The following is an 18001-nucleotide window of genomic DNA, read 5'->3' as shown; positions in this document are numbered from 1 at the left end:
ATAAGGGTGATTATTATTATTTCCAGTCATCCTTCAAACCAAACTTCTCGATTTCTTTCTGATTGTTATCAAATTTGAAGCATGTATAATACTTGACAGGTTGGGGAAACTAAATTGCAAGCATTTTTATGTTTTTGTCGTGAAATTTGACGGAGGATGGTGACTAAACTTGACTACATTCACACATAACTCAGTACGGCATTACAATTTCATCATCATTCACACCGTCACCGTGACTCTCCAGTTGACTCAACAAGGACAAGCGATCAGAGGGTGGCCCCTGAAGTGGTTTAGATTGAAGCGAGGACCAAAGTGCCGACTGTCTCGCCGAGGTTAGTTGGCGTTTGCACCCCCGACACTTTAAAATGTCACGCTCAGTCATCCGCGGGCACGTCGGCGTTCCCCGAGCTCTCGCCGTTGCTCACGTCAAAGAGCGTGCACACGGGCCTCTCGTGGGCACGCAATCAAAGCCAAAGCCCTCCGCGAGCCCAGCACTGAAACAACTCAACAATCTTGTGTCAAATGACATGACCTGTAATTGCATGTGACACACATGAATTTCACAATCTTCTTTCAACTTTTTTTTTTATTGTGAGGTTAAAACAATATCTATTTATTTCCGTGACAACCCATGTGTCAAACATTAGCTGAGAAATAATGTAGATGCACCATGTGCCAACAGTAAATTTTACAGCCCTTGTGTAAAAAAATAAATATATTTATCGTGAGCTTAAAAAAAAACTGTACTACGGTAAGGTTTAAAAAAAAAAAAAAAAAAAGTATTCATGAATATTTTAGACAACCGGCATGTCACTCATGAATTTTAGACAGCACATTTGTCAAATATGAATTTCACAATTTGAATTGATTTATTTTGCTTAAAATCAATCCATAACTGGAAGCAGATTTTAAAGAAATCAACATGTGGTTCATCTTTTTCATTTTCAAACACACACGCGCACACACACGCATCCTCGCATGCACACGCCCAGGGCCAATCAGAGGGGGGTCCCGCACTTTACTCTCTCTGATTGGTTTAGAGACCACGATGGGTTTAATTTGTGTCTGCTTTCAAAGTCACAGAGCTTTTTTTTTCTTCCTCAAATGGCTGAGCCCACGGGTGCGCCCTGTTTTTTTCTTTTTTAGTCGCACCATCGCTAAGTTAGGGCGATTGGCGACCAATATGGTCGTACTCTAGAGCCCTGTGTATTCAACTGAATATATGTTGAAAAGGATTTGCAAATCGTTGTATTGTGTTTTTATTTATTTACTTTACCCAACGTCCAACTCCATTGGAATTGGGGTTTGCAGAAAACGCTTGATTTCAGCTGTCATTACAGAGGGCGGCCAAACCAGTTAGTGTATTAATTAGGTTGGGGGGGGGCAATCAATTTTGTATTTATTTATTTTTTCTTCACACAGGGCCAGGTAGCTTCGAATCGTTTTTTCCCCTTAATAAATAAAATCACCATTTAAAAACTGTATTTTATGTTTGCTTGGGTAATGTTTGTATAATATTATTAGCATTTTTTTGATGATCTTAAACATTAAAGTCCAGAAACTATGCAAAAATAAAAAATAAAAAAATAATTTGAGAAGCGGGCAAATACTTTTTACTAACTGCTAAAAGTATTTTTATTTTTTTATTTTTGTCATTGGTTGTTGGCGGAGTGAAACATGGTGGCGAAGTCAGATGACTCAGCATAAAACCGGAAAGTAATAACTCACCTCCATACGGTCGGAGCTTGACTGAACGTCTTGTGTGCGCAACGAATTTTTTGCATCATTTTTTTGTTTACGTTTCACCAGAGTGCCAGTGATGATAGGTTTCTCTCACTTACCTGATCCAGGTAGGTGTAGCTCCATATCTTCCCGTCAGCAAACACCCGAGACACCAAGCGTCCCTGAGTGTCGTAGCCCAGCTTCTCGGTGGTGGCACCCCTCTGCAGGGTGCTGATCTGCCCATTGCTGGTGCGGCTGACGTTGACGGGTAGCAGCTTACTGCTGGGCACCCACAGTACGGGATGCCCCGCCGTGTCGTATATGATCTTCAGGAGGAATTTCCTGTGGTCGTCATAAATCTTCTCGGTCCTCAGGGTTCGGTCGTAATCGATGGAGAGGATGTTACGACCGTTCACCTGTTGGGAAGTAACCAGAGTCGAGTTTGGAGTGTTGGACCTGGACATACACTACACTGGATGCACATGAGTATAGGACCCAGAGGTGGGAGTAAGTCACCTATGTGCAAGCCAAAGGTAAGGCTTCAAGTTTCAAGTAAGTCAAATCTAAACTACTCCTTGACTCCAAAAGTAATCATTTTTGGAGCTCCCTCCAAAATACTTGCTTCGTGAGCTACATCATAGCGTAGAGGTCGGTTGCCAAGTCAAAGTCAAGCCGAATCTTTCATAAGTTTTAGTCAATCAAGTCTCAAGTCCTAAAATCAGCGACTTAAGTCTGATTCGAGTCAAGTCATTTGACTCGAGTCCCCTATCTCTCGTTGGACCAAACGTACCCTCAGCTTCCGTCCGAACACAATGACCTTCCCTCGGGCTTGCTCTTTGCGGAATCGCCACTCCACCAGGTTCTGCCCGCTTTCGCCTGGCAAACTCATGTTGCGCCTGGCCACCGTCGGGTTGGCGGCTCCCGCCAGGATGTGGGGCTCGGTCTGGTAGTGGGTCTCCATACCGTTGGCGTACGTGACCCGCAGCGAGTTGTCAAAGCCTACCTGGTAGCTGCTTTTGCATTGATCTGGAGAGCAAGGATACACAAATACAGGACACGATAAAGGAGATAGGGCCTTGGTGTCGTCCATAAGACACTTTGAAAAATATCCTAAGAGCCTGGATTGGTCACTAGTGAATAACCAAGACTCCATCCACCAATTTTCTACTACTTATCCTCATTAGGGTCACGTTTGAGCTGGAGTCTATCCGTATCCGTATTGCACTCTGGACTGGTTGCCAGTCTCTGCCTCTGTGTTTTGGGGGAAATCTTGAAAGATTATACATTATAATCACTCGAAGTTGTGGTGGTTTTAACATCAGTAAAGTTGGCTCAATTCTCTGAGATAGCTATCGATCTGCTTGGTTACGTAAATATTTACTTGTTTGAAAATTCACTAAATCATCTAACACATTTGCAGTTGGAAAGAAAATCCGCCAGTGCAATTACAGTTAAAAAAAAAGACACACAACTTGCAACTCTGGTCAAATAATAATAGTTTTCTGATGTTAGGCGCAGGCGGCGGGTTCCATTTTTTATACGCAGGAAAAACCTTACCAGCAAAGACAGAACAAGAGCCTGTTACCTCAAAGGGAGAATCCAATGACCAGACCTATGTGAGAGTATACTTATTTAGAACTGGACACGTGACTGATGCAATACAGACGAGTGCGCCATCTGGGCATTAAGCATCAGGACGCCTTTTAATACGAGGTTGACGTGTAGGACGACAAGCTATCTGCCCCACTGAGCGACTCATCGTTTACGCTGGCATCTGTCTGCAATGACACACGACTGCAGCTCGCCCTGGCGACCCTTCACACGCGGTGACAAATAACTCACCCTGGGAGAGGGTGGAGTGGGCAGGGATGCTGGAGGTGTTGGTGGTGATTCGAACACAAGCTTGGACTGGTTGTCAGTGAATTGCAGGGCACGCGTGCAAACAAACAAAAATTCACACCTACAGTCCCTGAGTGGGAATCAATCCCTCTCTGCCCTGTGTATCACTACGCTAGCTACACAGACACCTTGCTCAAGGGAAACTCACCAGTGCTCAATGTTTTAGTCTGTAGGTCTCTGGACCACTGGAGGTCTTGAACCTGTGTCCCTCTTGTCCGCAAACCGTATCCCAAAAATCAAGTAAAAGTACAAACTGCCAATGGTAAGGCCCAACTGGGAATTGAACCACACACCACCATAAAACTAGAACTTTTAAGAGAGAAAACGATTCAATAACAAAGACCCCGTCAATCCATTTTCTACCACTTGTTCTGTTCAGGGATGTTGGAGTCTTTCCCAGCTGGCTTTGAGTGAGAGGCAGGGTACACCCTGGACTGGTCGGTGGTGGCCAGTCAATAACCAAGACTCCGTTCATCCATTTTCTACTGCAGATGCTGTTCAAGTTCATGGGTAAATTGGAGCCTTTCTCGGCTGACTTTCGGCAAGAGACGGGGTACACCCTGGATTGGTTGCTTGTTGGTGGTCAAGATGCCATCCGTCGGTTTTCAACACACGACTGCAGCTACAATGTGCGACCCTTTGCACCCAGTGACTCACCCTGGGAGAGGGTGTAGTAGGCGTGGATGCTGGAGGTGTTGGTGGTGATGCTGATCTCCTCTTCACTGAGGGAGCTCTCGATGTCTACGGTGAGAGAGCTGTATATGTCCGTGTAAAGGTTGTTGACCATGCCGGTGGGGAAGGTGACGTTCATGAGGCGGCCCTCGATGTCGTAGCTGGTTTAGAGGACAAAATGTAGTGGACGTGTTATCATACAGTCTCTCCAAATAGCCATGTTCAGAACACAGTGTGCTGTCTCATATGGACTGAAACCTGAACCCAGGCCTGAAATCTTAACACTGTCTTTTAACATTTTTGAAACAAATGACTTCATTGTATTTGGTTTGAAATTCTAACCCAATATTGAAACTACTTTGAAATCTTAACCCTGGCTTGAAACCCTAATTTGGACCCCAATACTGTCTTGAAACTCTACTTTGACACCCCAACTGTGGCTTTTACCCTATTTTGAAACCCTAGTCCTAGCCATTGTTTGAAACCAGGTCTTGAATACCTAATTTAAAAGCCTAACCCTGACGTGACACTCTAATATGAAAGCCTAAACCTGTCTTGAAACCCTGACTTGAAAACCCCAATTTTAAAAATGAACCCTTGTTGGAAACCATGACCAGACTAATTCGAAACCCTAACCCTGTCTGGAAACTTTATTTTGAAACTCTATGCATGGCTTAAAACCCTAATTTGAAACCTTAACCCTAGTTTGAAACTGTAACCCTTTTTTGAAACCAAATAACAGGCTTGAAAACCTAATTTGAAACCCTTACCCTGATTTGACACTGCCTAGTTTGAAAGCCTAAACCACTCTCGAAACCCTAATTTGAAATCCTAAACCTCTCTTGAAACCCTACTTTGACAACCCAACCAAGGTTTGAAACCCTTGTTTGAAAGCCTTTTCCTGACTTGAAACTCAAACTTGAAACAATAACCCTGATTTGAATGATACGCTAACCCACGCTTCTAAAAACCTAATTTGAAACGCAAACCCTGACTTCAAACCGTAACTCAGCTTTGAAAGACGTTTGTTAACACGGTGGAATGAGGCTCTTCTTGCCAACTGTGTGTAAATAAGTTTTACTGGAACTTTGTGATGGGGGGGAAACAGCAGGGGATTTTTTTTTTTTATTATTTCGATTGCTAAACAAACTAATCTGCCCCACTTGAAGGTGACTTCATTTGCATAATTAAATGAGTGCGCACAACCAGGGAGCCTTCACTTGTTTCAATTGACACCGCAAGAAAAAACATTTCAGCAAGCATAAATCACCTAACTTAATCCTGACACCCTGACTTTAAAACCAAACGATACCTTGTAACCATACTTTAAAACCCTACACGTTTTAAAAACTGAACTCAGGCTTGAAACACAAACTCAAAGGTCCAACCCTGACTTGAAACCCCAGCTTGAAACTCGACTTTGAAATCCAAACCCTGTCTTGAATCCCTCCTTTGACACCGTCTGCCTGAAGTCAACCTTTCCTGCAGACAGCTCCCGTACTTACTCGTAGAAGGTGGTCCATCCGATCTCGGAGGTCTTGGTGGCCAGCAGACCGCTGTTGCCGTGGTAGGTGAGCAGCACCAGCTCCTGGCCCTGCGCCGTGAGGGTCCTGAGCCCGCCGTTGGTGCCCATGGTGAGCCAGATCACCTGGTTGTCCGGGGCCACGATACGCACTGGCGTGCGGTTGGAGTCTCGGCGTATTCGCAGCGTGTTTCCATTGCTATCTGTCACCGCGGTGATGTCGTTCTCCGTGCTGTAGCTGAAGGTGTACTTGGAGTCTCCGGTGAGCAAGCTGGTCGTGTGCTGGTGCGTGCCGTTACCGTCGAACACGTACAGTTCCTGGGCGTCTGGCGACGCCACCTCGTAGCCGTTGGACGTCGACACCGGCCCGTTGCGAGACACGGCCCGGATGCGGATGTTCCCCAGGTCAGCCACGTAGAGCGTCCCCTCCGGCGCGACCACCAGGGACGACGGCGCGTTGAGCCTGGCATCTTTGGCGTAACCGTCGCCCGCCTGGTAGCAATCGCAGTTGGCGTCGTTCTTGCAGTCGCAGTCCGAGGGCGACCCGGCCAAGTGCGTGATCTCGCCGTCTACGGAGACCTTGCGGATGCGGCTCAGATTCCTCTCGTCTGTCTCGGCGATGTAGATGGCGCCGTGGTAGGAGACGGCGATGGACACAGCTGACTCCAGCGGGGTGAGCTGCGCCCGTTGGCCACCGGACGGTATGCCGCGCTCCGGCATGGACAGCGGGCAGTGGACGGGGCGTCCCGCCGTGATGCTCACTTGGCCGTTGTCGGTGATGCGCAGCACGATGTTGTTGTCCAGCACGTAGAGCGAGTTGTCCATCGGGCTCACCGCCAGGTCTGTGGGCCACTCCAGAATAACCTGAAATGTTAAGTGAAATTAATTTCAGTGAAAGTTTTGAATATACATGGATATTATTTTTTAAGAATGTATTTTTAGTTGATTTATTTTGTAAGACACTTAAAACGTGTTTTATTGTTTTATAACCTGTATTATTTATTTTTAAATGTTTTAAAGTGTATTGTTTTTCAACTTAATTTCTTAAATTGTATGTAAATGTATGAATGTATGTATGTATCTTCTATATCATTTTATTATTTGTATTATATACAGTATATAATTACAAATATAAATTTTGTGTGTGTATTATATCTAGTTGTATGTGTCCAAATGGTTGCATTTTAAAAAAAAATGAATTCACTTGAAATTGTATACTGTATATTAGAGATTGAGAGATACGCAGATCGATTTAGTGTTTTTATGTTTTTCAGTGAAACCATTGGAATATAAACATTTTCATTGATATTATTATTTGAAAAACACATATTATCAAGTAATTTTTTTTAACATATTTGTTAGTACATATTTTTGTTGTATAGCTTAGCTGAAGTTATTGCAAATATACACAGAACTGTGTATATATATATATATATATATATATATATCCATCCATCCATCCATCGTCTGTACCGCTTTATCCTCACAAGGGTCGGGTGTGCTGGAGCCTCTGCCAGCTATCTTCGGGCGAGAGGCGGTGTGCACCCTGAACTGGTCGCCAGCCAATCGCAGGGCACATAGAAACAAACAACCATTCGCGCACACATTCACACCTTATTTTTCAATTTAGAGTCTTCAATCAAGTTTATGTGGGAGGAAACCGGAGTGCCCGGAGAAAACCCACGCAGGCACGGGGAGAACATGCAAACTCCACACAGGCGGGGCTGGGATATTTTTTTTTTATTTATTATATATATATATATATATATATATATATATATATACATATATATATATATATATATATATATATATATATATATATATATACATATATATATATATATATGTATGTATATATAATGTATGTATATACACACACACACACACACTATTTAGTATTTAATTTTACATTTAAAAAAAATCATATTTCATTCCTCATGTTTCATATTTTAAGGCTGGACAAGCAGTAAGTAGATTCTAAACTACATTGCTCCATTAACGGTTTCTGCAAAGATTAAATTAAAATAAAGGAAAATAAAATGACCGTAACTAACATATGTAATTGTTAGCAGCGGTATTAAACACATGACACAACAAGACCAACAATCACAGTCAACGTGTCAAAATGTTTGGCCTGGCCTCCGAAATGTGTCATAAAAGCTGTCAGCATGCTGATGAAATGTGTTTGATGAATAATAAAAACAATCATAACACATAACAGACAGCCAAGCCAATTCTTTTTCCCTTGGATGCGTGACAAGCTTACGTTGCGGCATTATTGGCTCACCACAAATGACTTTGCATTAACTGGCAGAGCGCGACCAGCTCCACTTTTGTCTCTTGCTGTTTTTAGAGCACCCACGCGAGCGTAGATTGCTTTCAGTCATTAGTCAAAGTGTTTTTTGGCGCCAGTAAACAACCTCTCGCTTCATTTTCTATTCATTCTCCTCTGTAGACACATCTGCAGTTGGCGTCATTTGGTTTTGATGCTTTGGACGGCTTTGTTTGCCAGATCTGCACTTGTTTTTTTCCTCTTGGCACCCATTTTCCTTTGACATGGGTGATGTCGTTTTCACAAACTCATGTGGTTTAACCAAACAACTAACCCACAGATGAAACCGAAATGAAAACGGCGAGCTGGATCTGGTGGGTCAGTGCTCCACGTGGCCCCGATGCAAGCGGACTGCAACAGCGAACCTCTCCGACCAGAGCCGTTCCAGAGTTTGCTGCTTTCTTCTCGGCACCCATTTTTAAAGGTCAGCTCGATCTGGTGTGCCACGTCTACACACGTAGAACCGGACCTGCACCAGATTCTGTATTTGTGTTCTTATTTTTTTTCTTGGCACCCATTCTTTGCAGACAAACCGCATTGTCATTTTTGCAAAATGATGCACTAAATAAACAAACTAAGAAACCAAAAGCTATATATACGATGAGCTCCTACAGCTCATCCTACTAAATTAGTCAAGCTAGATCTGCACCACAATTTGATGTTTTTCTTCTTGGCACCCGTTCTTCATGGACACAGTTGATGTCGTTTTTGTGAAATCATGCATATTAAATTAAAATGACTAACCATCCAGGAAATGGCACTCAAAATATAACCCTATGGCAATCACACTTCAATAAAGAGGAAAACTGGCACTGCTGGTTTTGCAACCAGGATTCCATCCTCATGGCCAAAGTCTTGCACCAAAATGTGCTGATTTGATCTTTTCAGACATTGGTGATGCAATTTTTGCAGAATAATGCGTGTGAACTAAATAACTATGAAAACAACGGTAATATAAATGTAAGCATAACTTATCTGTGCACTGCAGAGTTGAAGAAAAAGAGGAAAATAGGCAGTGCAGCTTTCGCTCTCAGTAGTCTCGCCACTTTTGAATGCACTTTCAGCAGGTCAGGACCCTATAGGAGGGTTGTGAATGCATTCATTTCCATGTGCTGAAATTCTTTTCTGCCTTTTTATATTTCCTGCAATCGTCATCTGAAAATCGGTAAAAAAAAGGAAAAGGCTGCACTGCTTCAGCGGAAGGTATTGTAACAATATGACCTATTGTGCCGAGCTAGCGGGGTCACTTCAGAATCATCTCTTTGAAAGACAGTCTCTTTTTTCTCCATTATTCGCTTACTGGGGCTGCTTCATTACCATGGATGCTCCATCTCCACCAAGCTCCACAGTAATTCTACTGCATTTCACATCAAAAACATGCCCTACCTGAGTAATTACTCTTCCCGGCGCATCATGCGCCATGACCGAGAAGCTCACAGTGACAACAAACACTTCACGTCTTCCCTTCTCCATATTTTCTGCCGGCTACTTTTTGTTTTCTTTCTTTCGGGAGAATGATGGGGCTTGTTTACTTGAGGAGCAATGAAAGTAAAGAGAGAGCTTTTTTTCCCCCCTCAGCCTCGGCTCCAAGTGGCTGATAATGGAGTTCTCTTGTCGTACTCACTAATAATGTGGCTCCACACAGAGAAGCACTTCATCCGTGCATAATTCAGGATAATTTAAGATACGTACACTCCAAAATAAAATATCTTTAATATGTGGACAACAGCAGTCAGACATGTTTACATGATTTCAGAATCTTGCATACTTTTACTTCTCAGACTTCAAATATGTTTCTAATAATATAAATAATACTATTCAGTGTTTCTCACAGGATCAGAATACATTTGCGTGGTGGGTATCTGGCAGCTAGTGACAAAGTAGCAGCTTTCAAAACATGCAATACGTAAAAGTACAGCTAGAAACTTGAAAAAAAATTATTTTAATGAAGAACTGGATTTATAGTCTTGTGGCAGGATGAAGTGAAGTGAGACGCTGATGAGGTCGTCTCATATTAATGGTGGACATGGGACTTAACAGTTGAATAATATATCTATTTGTGTCACAAGGATAATTTGCACAACTTTAAAACTGTATAATTGGGGAAAATAGAGTTAACTTGTAGATTTGGTTGCTTCCTGTAATAGTCGTCCTGACGACTGTACGGGGGGACTTTGGCCAACATGGAGTGGTGTCTCCGAGCGGGAATACTCACAAAAAAAAAACGTGTGAGAGTATGCTATATGTCTAATATGAAATTTAGATATTTGTTTATGTTTGGATTATTATGTCTTTCTTTTTAATACATTTACATTTTAATAATACATACTAATAATATGAATTGTACTAATATAAACTATTATTTTCATTATTATCATTATTTGCTATGCATTCTTACTACTACTACTACACTAATAATAATAACAACAAAACATTATTTCACAACTGCTATGTGTACCATATGCTATTATTATTATTATTACCCTTGCTTTCATTGTACTTTCTCACTGCTATTCAACATCCAACACGCTCACATTGAGTATTTTATGTTCATATCGTCTTTACAGAACACTAAATAAGATTAGACAATTAGAACTGTTTTAGCACAAAGGCATACAGATCCACCATGCTGCAAGACCATGCAGCCGAACAGGACAGGTTATTAAAAATAAAACAACAAAAGACAGAACATCTATCTATCTATTGCATCTTTTTAGAATCCATTTATTGATCAAATAATGCTGCCCCCATAAATTTGTTTTTTTTTTTACGACTAACTTCGAACCTGAAACCGCACGTTGGTACTGAGTGTATGGTATAAATATGGCGTACAGTATTTGAGACAGCAAAATGCTCAATGCTAAACAATTAGCAATCACAATTAGCATTAGCGATCGCTCGCGATGACCATTTTAGGTAAAACAAAAAAACGCAAACTACCATTTAGTTCACTTGTATTTATCATGTTAGAAGGAGATTAACCCTCTAACAGTGTCTTAAAAATCACTTACAGATGCTCCTTTTTTCCAGAAATGTTTGTGTTGACCTATTTTTGAGGTCGACCTAGCCGCGTGATTCAATTTTTATCCCCATCCCTACATTTCAGCGTCATGAAATGTGTCCACTCTCTGTGCCACGCATGCTCGTGTGTTGCGGTCGCTCCATTAGTCACCTGATTGACATCCATGCTGTCGTCGCAGGTGAGCGGTCGCGCCGACGTCAAGTCGTTGGAGCCCAGGAAGGTGGAGATGACGCCGTTCTGGTCTACCTTGCGGATGGTAGGGCCGTCCACGAAGTAAATCAGGCTGTTCTTGTCCACTGCGATGCCTGCGAGTCAGGTCAAGTGCCTTTAGATAACAGCGTTGAAAGGCCACGGATCGGCTCACGCTAGTCAGTTGAGACGCCGCCGCGGATTACATGTGTTGAGCTTGCCTCCCCATTATTCAGGTCACTGGCAAAAAGCACCGCCATCAATTATTCACCGGATGCTTTTCTGCTTTTAAATAATTTGTCAAGCAGAAGTGGCAAAGGCTGTAGTCGTAGCGTTGCGTACATACAGTATGCGCGCTTGTCAGCCGGGCTAAAAAGCACTCCCGTCGTGAAGGAGATTCTGAGTGCATCTGGGAGATTTTGTCTTGGGTGAAAGCCATAAAATGGACCAAAATCTGCCTCAGTTTAGGTGTTATTTATAAAGCTGCTGAGAATATGCATATTTTTGTCTTTGACTGAGTTGTAAAAAGCTACAACACTTTCTCTAAATATACAACACATGCTGGACCTTTACAAGGCGTGAAAGCCATATTACGTACCAAATCTGCTCAGGTTGTCACGTGAAGGCTAAGGTCCACCACACGAAGAGTGACGCAGCCGAAATGCGACTGAAGTGAACCATCGCAAAAAAATTACAGTTGCCAACTCACCCCCGCACATGGAGCGATCGGACATATGGACGCCCTGAACAGTGAGCATGTACAGGCGTTTTTTGTTTTTTTTTTCTTCCAAAGTTGAAACAAACGGTAGTCGGCATAATTTGGTAGTCATCAACCAGTCAGTCAATCAATCAATACGAGTCAAATGTTTATCAACAATTCTCCCAATAATAACTATTGTTATGAAAAATAAATCACTTAAAATGCACTGTGCCAAATTATTACGCACATGAGAGTCTAAATAGACACGATGTTTTCAAGAACTGAAAGTAGTAATTTCTTGAATTGGCAGAATTAGGTCATATTTAACTGAAATCAAAAGCTATTTCAATCAAAAACATCATCTGTTACATTTTGACAAAGGACACCTTATTTGATAGCAGCTTCACAATTCTTACATCCATTTTTTTTTTTTTTTAGATGGTGCATTGTTATGCTTGAAGAAGAATTTGTTAATGAGGGCATGGTTCTTCTTTTGGTACCATGGAAGAAAGTGGTCAGTCAGAAAGTCCACATACTTTTCAGAGGTCATTTTCACACCTTCCGGGACCATTCAGGGACTCGTTACAACTCAGCCAAAGACGGAACTACGCGACTTGTTCTGTTATTCTGTTAACCTGTTTAGGGTTTGGTGTTGTTTATGGTGTGAAGGCCAATACAAAAGCACTACAAAAATACGACTCATTTGAGACATTTTTCTCAGTGCGTGAAAGCCGTAAAATGTACCAAATGCGCTCATGTTTTGGTGTTATCGTGTGGAGGGTAGTAGTTGTAGTGTCAAGTGATATTCATTTACAGTTAACCATTTTTCTTTGTACATGCTTGTGGGTGGAAATTATTAGGGTATAAGTCATAAAATGGAGGCCATCTTGGTGTTTACATATACATTCACCGATTTTTGTTTGCACGGCATATGAGGACTTCTCTGGCCCGCTGTGATGTATTGACACTGTTTTTTTACACAGCACCTCCAAGGGGAATCGCAATTTCTACGGCTTGAATTAAGACTTTAAAAAAAACTTTCATGAGGTGAATGCGTTCGGCTCGACGAGTCTTTGGAAGAGTTCGCCGCCTCGTTTGACCGCGCGAGAGTCTCAAACTGATGAAGAGTGTCACATCTGAGCAGAGTTCATCAAAATGTCTGCAAGAAAGATGGAGTGAGAGCGAAAAACACACACAGGGAAAAAAAAAAGCCATCTGCTGTTTCTTCCACGGTCTCGCCTTCTACCCACTCCATCATTACAGACTTTCTCGCCTGGGCTGAAATGTTCGCATCGAGTGCAGTTGGCGTCGAGAGCCGGCGGCGGCGCAAGCAAAAACAGTCTTTTGGTTGGCGCTTTTCATCTCGTGGTATTCACAGAAAAGTGAACAATTGCAGTGCAAATGGCACAAGTGGACTGCCACAGCCAACAGGTTGGACTCGGCGAAAACTTTATGGACAGTTTTTGCAACAACAATAACAAAAAAAGAAATTTAAAAATTAAAAAAACATTTGCAAGACTAAAAAGAGAAATGGAGAAAGGAGCAAACGGACATCGTTTGCATTGTGATAGGCTGTCATTGGGATTTAGTTGCTGTTTCTCCAAATGTGTTTTTGGCCTTCTGTCTGGTGGAGTTTGAGTTACGCTATGGAACATTTTGGGCTAGTGTGAAAACTACAGGGTAGACACTGTTCAACAACAAATTTATTGTCAAAGATTTTCTAGCTGACAATTTTGATGTGCTGAATCCAACTTTTGGAACTACGGCCACGTTTTTGCACAGGGATTTTCGCTTCAGAGGTTCAAATAAACCGAAGTTCATGCCCTGAATTTTGAACAATGATGACGTAACATCAAATTTACAGGTACTTATTTTTATATATGTCTACTATTACATTTACAGTTAGGAAAGTTTGTAACATTTGATTAATAAACTGTTAACAACTTGGCACACACATAACATGTCTCCAAATACCGGAGACAAATTCCTTGTGTGTTTTTTGGACACACTTGGCAAAATGAAGATGATTCTGATAAAAATCTGACCTGAACTTGAGACACAGATGTTATTTTCAGATTGAGCGATGCAAAATTCTCCCAAATCCGTTGAAAAAAAAACCAGACAACTTACTTTTTACTTGACTTTTTTTTTTGTAACCCAGTGTAATTACATCACTGTTCAAATATTGGAACAACAGTGGGACCAATTGCTTTTTTTTTTTTTGCTGTACACTGAACATTTGTTTTAATATGAATTGAATTCAACTGAAAAAAACGAACTAGTTTTGACCAGCAACGTTGCATTTTAGACAAAAAAAATTCCCACCTAAATTTTGAGTGGGCCGACTGACTGTTGCAAGCCCGAAACCCCACCGCCCCTATTCTAAAAAGCACTGCGTTACGTCACCTTTGGGTCCGGTGAGCAACGCCTCCACAGCTTTGCCGCCGTCCCCGCAGTGTTTCTCGTCAAAGGGCAAGCAGTGGTCTCCGGTCCCGGCCACCACCTCGGCATTGGCCTGCAGGTCCTTGGTTCCGGAGAGGCTTTTCGGCCGGTAGATCCGCCGCGAGTTGGTGTCCGACACGTACAGTTGGCCTGTGACCGGGTCGGTGGCCAGATAGTAGCGGTGTGCCGGGTTGTTGCTGCGTTCGTAAGAAGGAATTACTATTATTATCAGCATGTTTTTAACGCTTGTCTCAAATACAGTGGTGCCTTGACTTATGATTTTATTTTGTTTTGTGACCATGCTCATAATTCAAAACAGTCAAATCATCTTTTCACTTTGAAATAAATGGAAATGCCATTAATCTGTTCCGATGTTTTATTTTTTTTTTCCCATAGGAAAAATATCACTCTACAGTATAGTACTTTATAAAACCATACAATAATAAAAAATACAATCTAAAGAATTAAACAGTTTGTGCAAGATTATTTCATATTTAAATTAATTATGCTGGCTGCGCCGATTCTGCAAAATATGGCCACCAGGGGGAAGTATAATACATACAGACATACTAGTAGATTTGATGATGAAGCAGAAAAAGACTTGTAACTAAGATGCAGTAATGTAAGTCTTTTTTTTTTTTTGGCAGAGGATAGAGAATATAGGCCTGTGAGTATTGTTGAATGCTCTGTCTGCATGTGTTGCTTGTTTGTGTTCGAAAAAGTCTTGTAATTTTAGTTTAAAGTTGTTTAAAGGTTTATGACTATCACTGTATTGATGCTAGTTTTGTTACCCTGCATAGGGTTTTTCCCATTATGTGTTAGCATTAAGCTCGTGGCTCTTTTAAGGCAAAGTCATGTGGCTTGGTTAAATACACGTGTAATTCTGTTTGCATTATGTTTAAAGTTTGCACTCTTTACTCCATTTCTGCGCCCCACTCAAGATGAAAAAAATCTCCAAAAGCTATTACTTTGGGTGAGTAGTAAGTCGAGGTACCACTGTAACTCAAACCTCATCTGAGCCTTTAATTAACCTTTCAAGACAACCATTCCAACCAAAAAGCTTCCCAGTTTATTCATCACTTAGTAAATATCATTATATTGTTAATGAGAAACTTTCGCTAGCAGCTTCAAATAAGGTTTAGTGGTTAGAAGGTTTGGGTATGTTCACGTTAAGGGATTAGGGAAGGGTTAGAAGGTTAAGGTTATGCTAGGGTTGGTGGTTAATTATGGTTAGAGTTGGGGTGAAGGCCGTGAATCACCAAATTTGCTTGGGAAGGCTAATTGACTATCAATTTAATTAAAAAATAGCCAATTAAAAAAATACCTACATTTTGTGCCTCTGACAAAATACATTGAAATAATATAAAACTACACTTGGAAGAAATCCAAAGTAAAAATGAATCACAGTGTAAATTGACGAATCATATTTAAATTCGAATCATGTAAAATTATTCCGGATTGTTTATCCATATTGTAAATTTATCGTAGTCTTCATCGCTTTCGAGTCAACACAATGGGTTTGTTAGTAATAAATATACTTTTGCAATTTATATGACATGAATAATAAAAATGGATTTGATTTTATTTTAGTTTAGTTTTGTAATATATATAATAGTACAAATTTAAGTCAATAAATATGTAAATGACATAAATAAACAACTACAGTAAATAAAATATAAAATGCATTTGATTTATTTAATTTAGAGTAATTCAACTATAATTTACATTTGTTTAATTTTAAAATACTGAATTATAGAATGGTTTGCTAAAAAGTTTCATGACTATGATTGATTATTAATTTAATGAAATAAAAAGACTTTCTACAACTTCTCATCGTCTTTTTGCTACATTCTTCTGTCAAGCTATGAATTATTATAGACTTGATTATTATATCTTTTCACGTTGAAATCTCAAACTTCTTTTCGATGCATTTTCATCAGCCGTCGCAAACAAGACGCCACTTTTTTCCCCACTCTCTTCATCAGTGGTAATTAGACGATAATTGGCCTGCTCTAATTATACATATGGTAATTACTGGGATGCTAAAGGAAAGACAAAAAAAGTGAGAGCTTCATTTATGTGAAGATGACGACGATGGTGGTGGTAATGAGCGTGCACTAAAAGAAGGAAAACACACCTACCTGTGTCTAAAGTCTTTATTTCTACGAAAAAAGAAAGGACACAAGGAGTTGAGAAAAAAAGGATTAGGAGGTTTCCATTGAAGAAGTCCTTTTTTTCAACATTTTCCCCACCCAGGTGTAGTAAAACATGCGCATCCAACAACAGTGCTTTGCTTTCGGCTTTGAGATGTCGTCTGGCCTTCGTGTTTACTTCCTGCTTTCAATTAGCAGCAAAGAAGCCTGATTTAATTTCCCCCTCAAATTTTACATCACTGAAAACATTTTTTATTCTTAAATAAAAAAAAAAAGAAACTATTTATGAGTCCCAGCTGTGCTGCACAAGATAAATGACTATTTAATTATTTCCATTTTACAATACAGTAATATTTTCCATTACAAATGACCCCTCACCAAACTTTTTCTTGGGCTTTATACCCTGTTTCCATACTTCTCGTGGCCTGTGTAGGCAGCAAATAAGCCTGATTTAATTCAAAAGGTTGTGAAAGCAAATGATCGTATTTCACATTATTGACGACGTTTTTGATTCTTAAAAAAAATATATATATATATATTTCTCAGGGCCACCCCTGCTGTATTTACCAAAAAAATTCTTGTATTCTTCTTGATTCATCACCGTCCCTGACAAGGGACAAATGACTATTTGACTCATTTTCTGTAGAAAAATGAACCCTCACCAAACTTTCTCTCGTCCTATTTTCCCCGTTTGGATGTCTCCTGCTGCCCGTCTCAGCAGCTAATGAGCCTGATATAATTTGTCCTTCTGCTTGTCAATGCCAACAAGAATGATCGACGTCGGCGTCATTGACAACATTTTTAATGATCAAAAATTGATAAATGGATTAATCCGGCACGTCCCTACCGCACAAGACAAGCAAGAAGTGACTATTAAAAATGAATTTTGAGTTAAAAAAAAAAAAACATCCCCAAACTTTGTCTTTTCATTTTTACCCTTTATCGATGCCTCCTGCTGCCTGTCCAGGAGGCAAAAGAGCCTGATGATTAAATTCCTCCCTCAGCTTGTCGATCCCAACAACATTTTCAACAATCAAAAGATGATAAACAGATTTATCAGGCCGGTCCCTGCGACATAAAAATTTGATCGAAATGGAAAATTGCATTGATACTAGCAAAAATCACTGCAATATATATATATATATATGTATATATATATATATATATATATATATATATATATATATTTTTTTTTTTTTTTTTTTTACTGAAAATGACCTGTCAGCATTCTGTCCTCATTCTGTTTTCTCCCTGATTTCTTCTGCTGACGTGAGACTTAATTCCTCTTTTAGCTAGTCGAGAAGTTGTCAAATGCAAATTCCAAATAATTAAACTCATTCTTAAT

The 18001-nt window shown here is 40.5% G+C and overlaps 1 protein-coding gene across 5 annotated transcripts in view; it reads right to left on the bottom strand.

Annotated features, from left to right (window-relative positions):
* The window catches only part of si:dkey-237h12.3 (teneurin-3), a 120552-nt gene that overhangs the window by 8875 nt on the left and 93676 nt on the right, over positions 1-18001 (bottom strand). For 3 of the 5 annotated variants that reach the window (XM_061685400.1, XM_061685402.1, XM_061685399.1), the window contains 7 exons: positions 16645-16665; positions 14468-14700; positions 11323-11477; positions 5799-6679; positions 4279-4454; positions 2513-2748; positions 1842-2138 (listed from right to left, as the gene is read on the bottom strand). In XM_061685400.1, the coding sequence (XP_061541384.1) occupies positions 1842-2138; positions 2513-2748; positions 4279-4454; positions 5799-6679; positions 11323-11477; positions 14468-14700; positions 16645-16665 (1999 nt within the window). The remainder of the gene's footprint in view (positions 1-1841; positions 2139-2512; positions 2749-4278; positions 4455-5798; positions 6680-11322; positions 11478-14467; positions 14701-16644; positions 16666-18001) is intronic. The other 2 variants (XM_061685401.1, XM_061685398.1) reach the window with 1 other exon arrangement.

This window comes from Phycodurus eques, chromosome 9 (genome assembly GCF_024500275.1).
Source record: "Phycodurus eques isolate BA_2022a chromosome 9, UOR_Pequ_1.1, whole genome shotgun sequence".
Lineage (NCBI taxonomy): Eukaryota > Metazoa > Chordata > Actinopteri > Syngnathiformes > Syngnathidae > Phycodurus > Phycodurus eques.
Note: the sequence above shows the minus strand (reverse complement) of the source record. Positions and strands in the feature narration are given on the sequence as shown.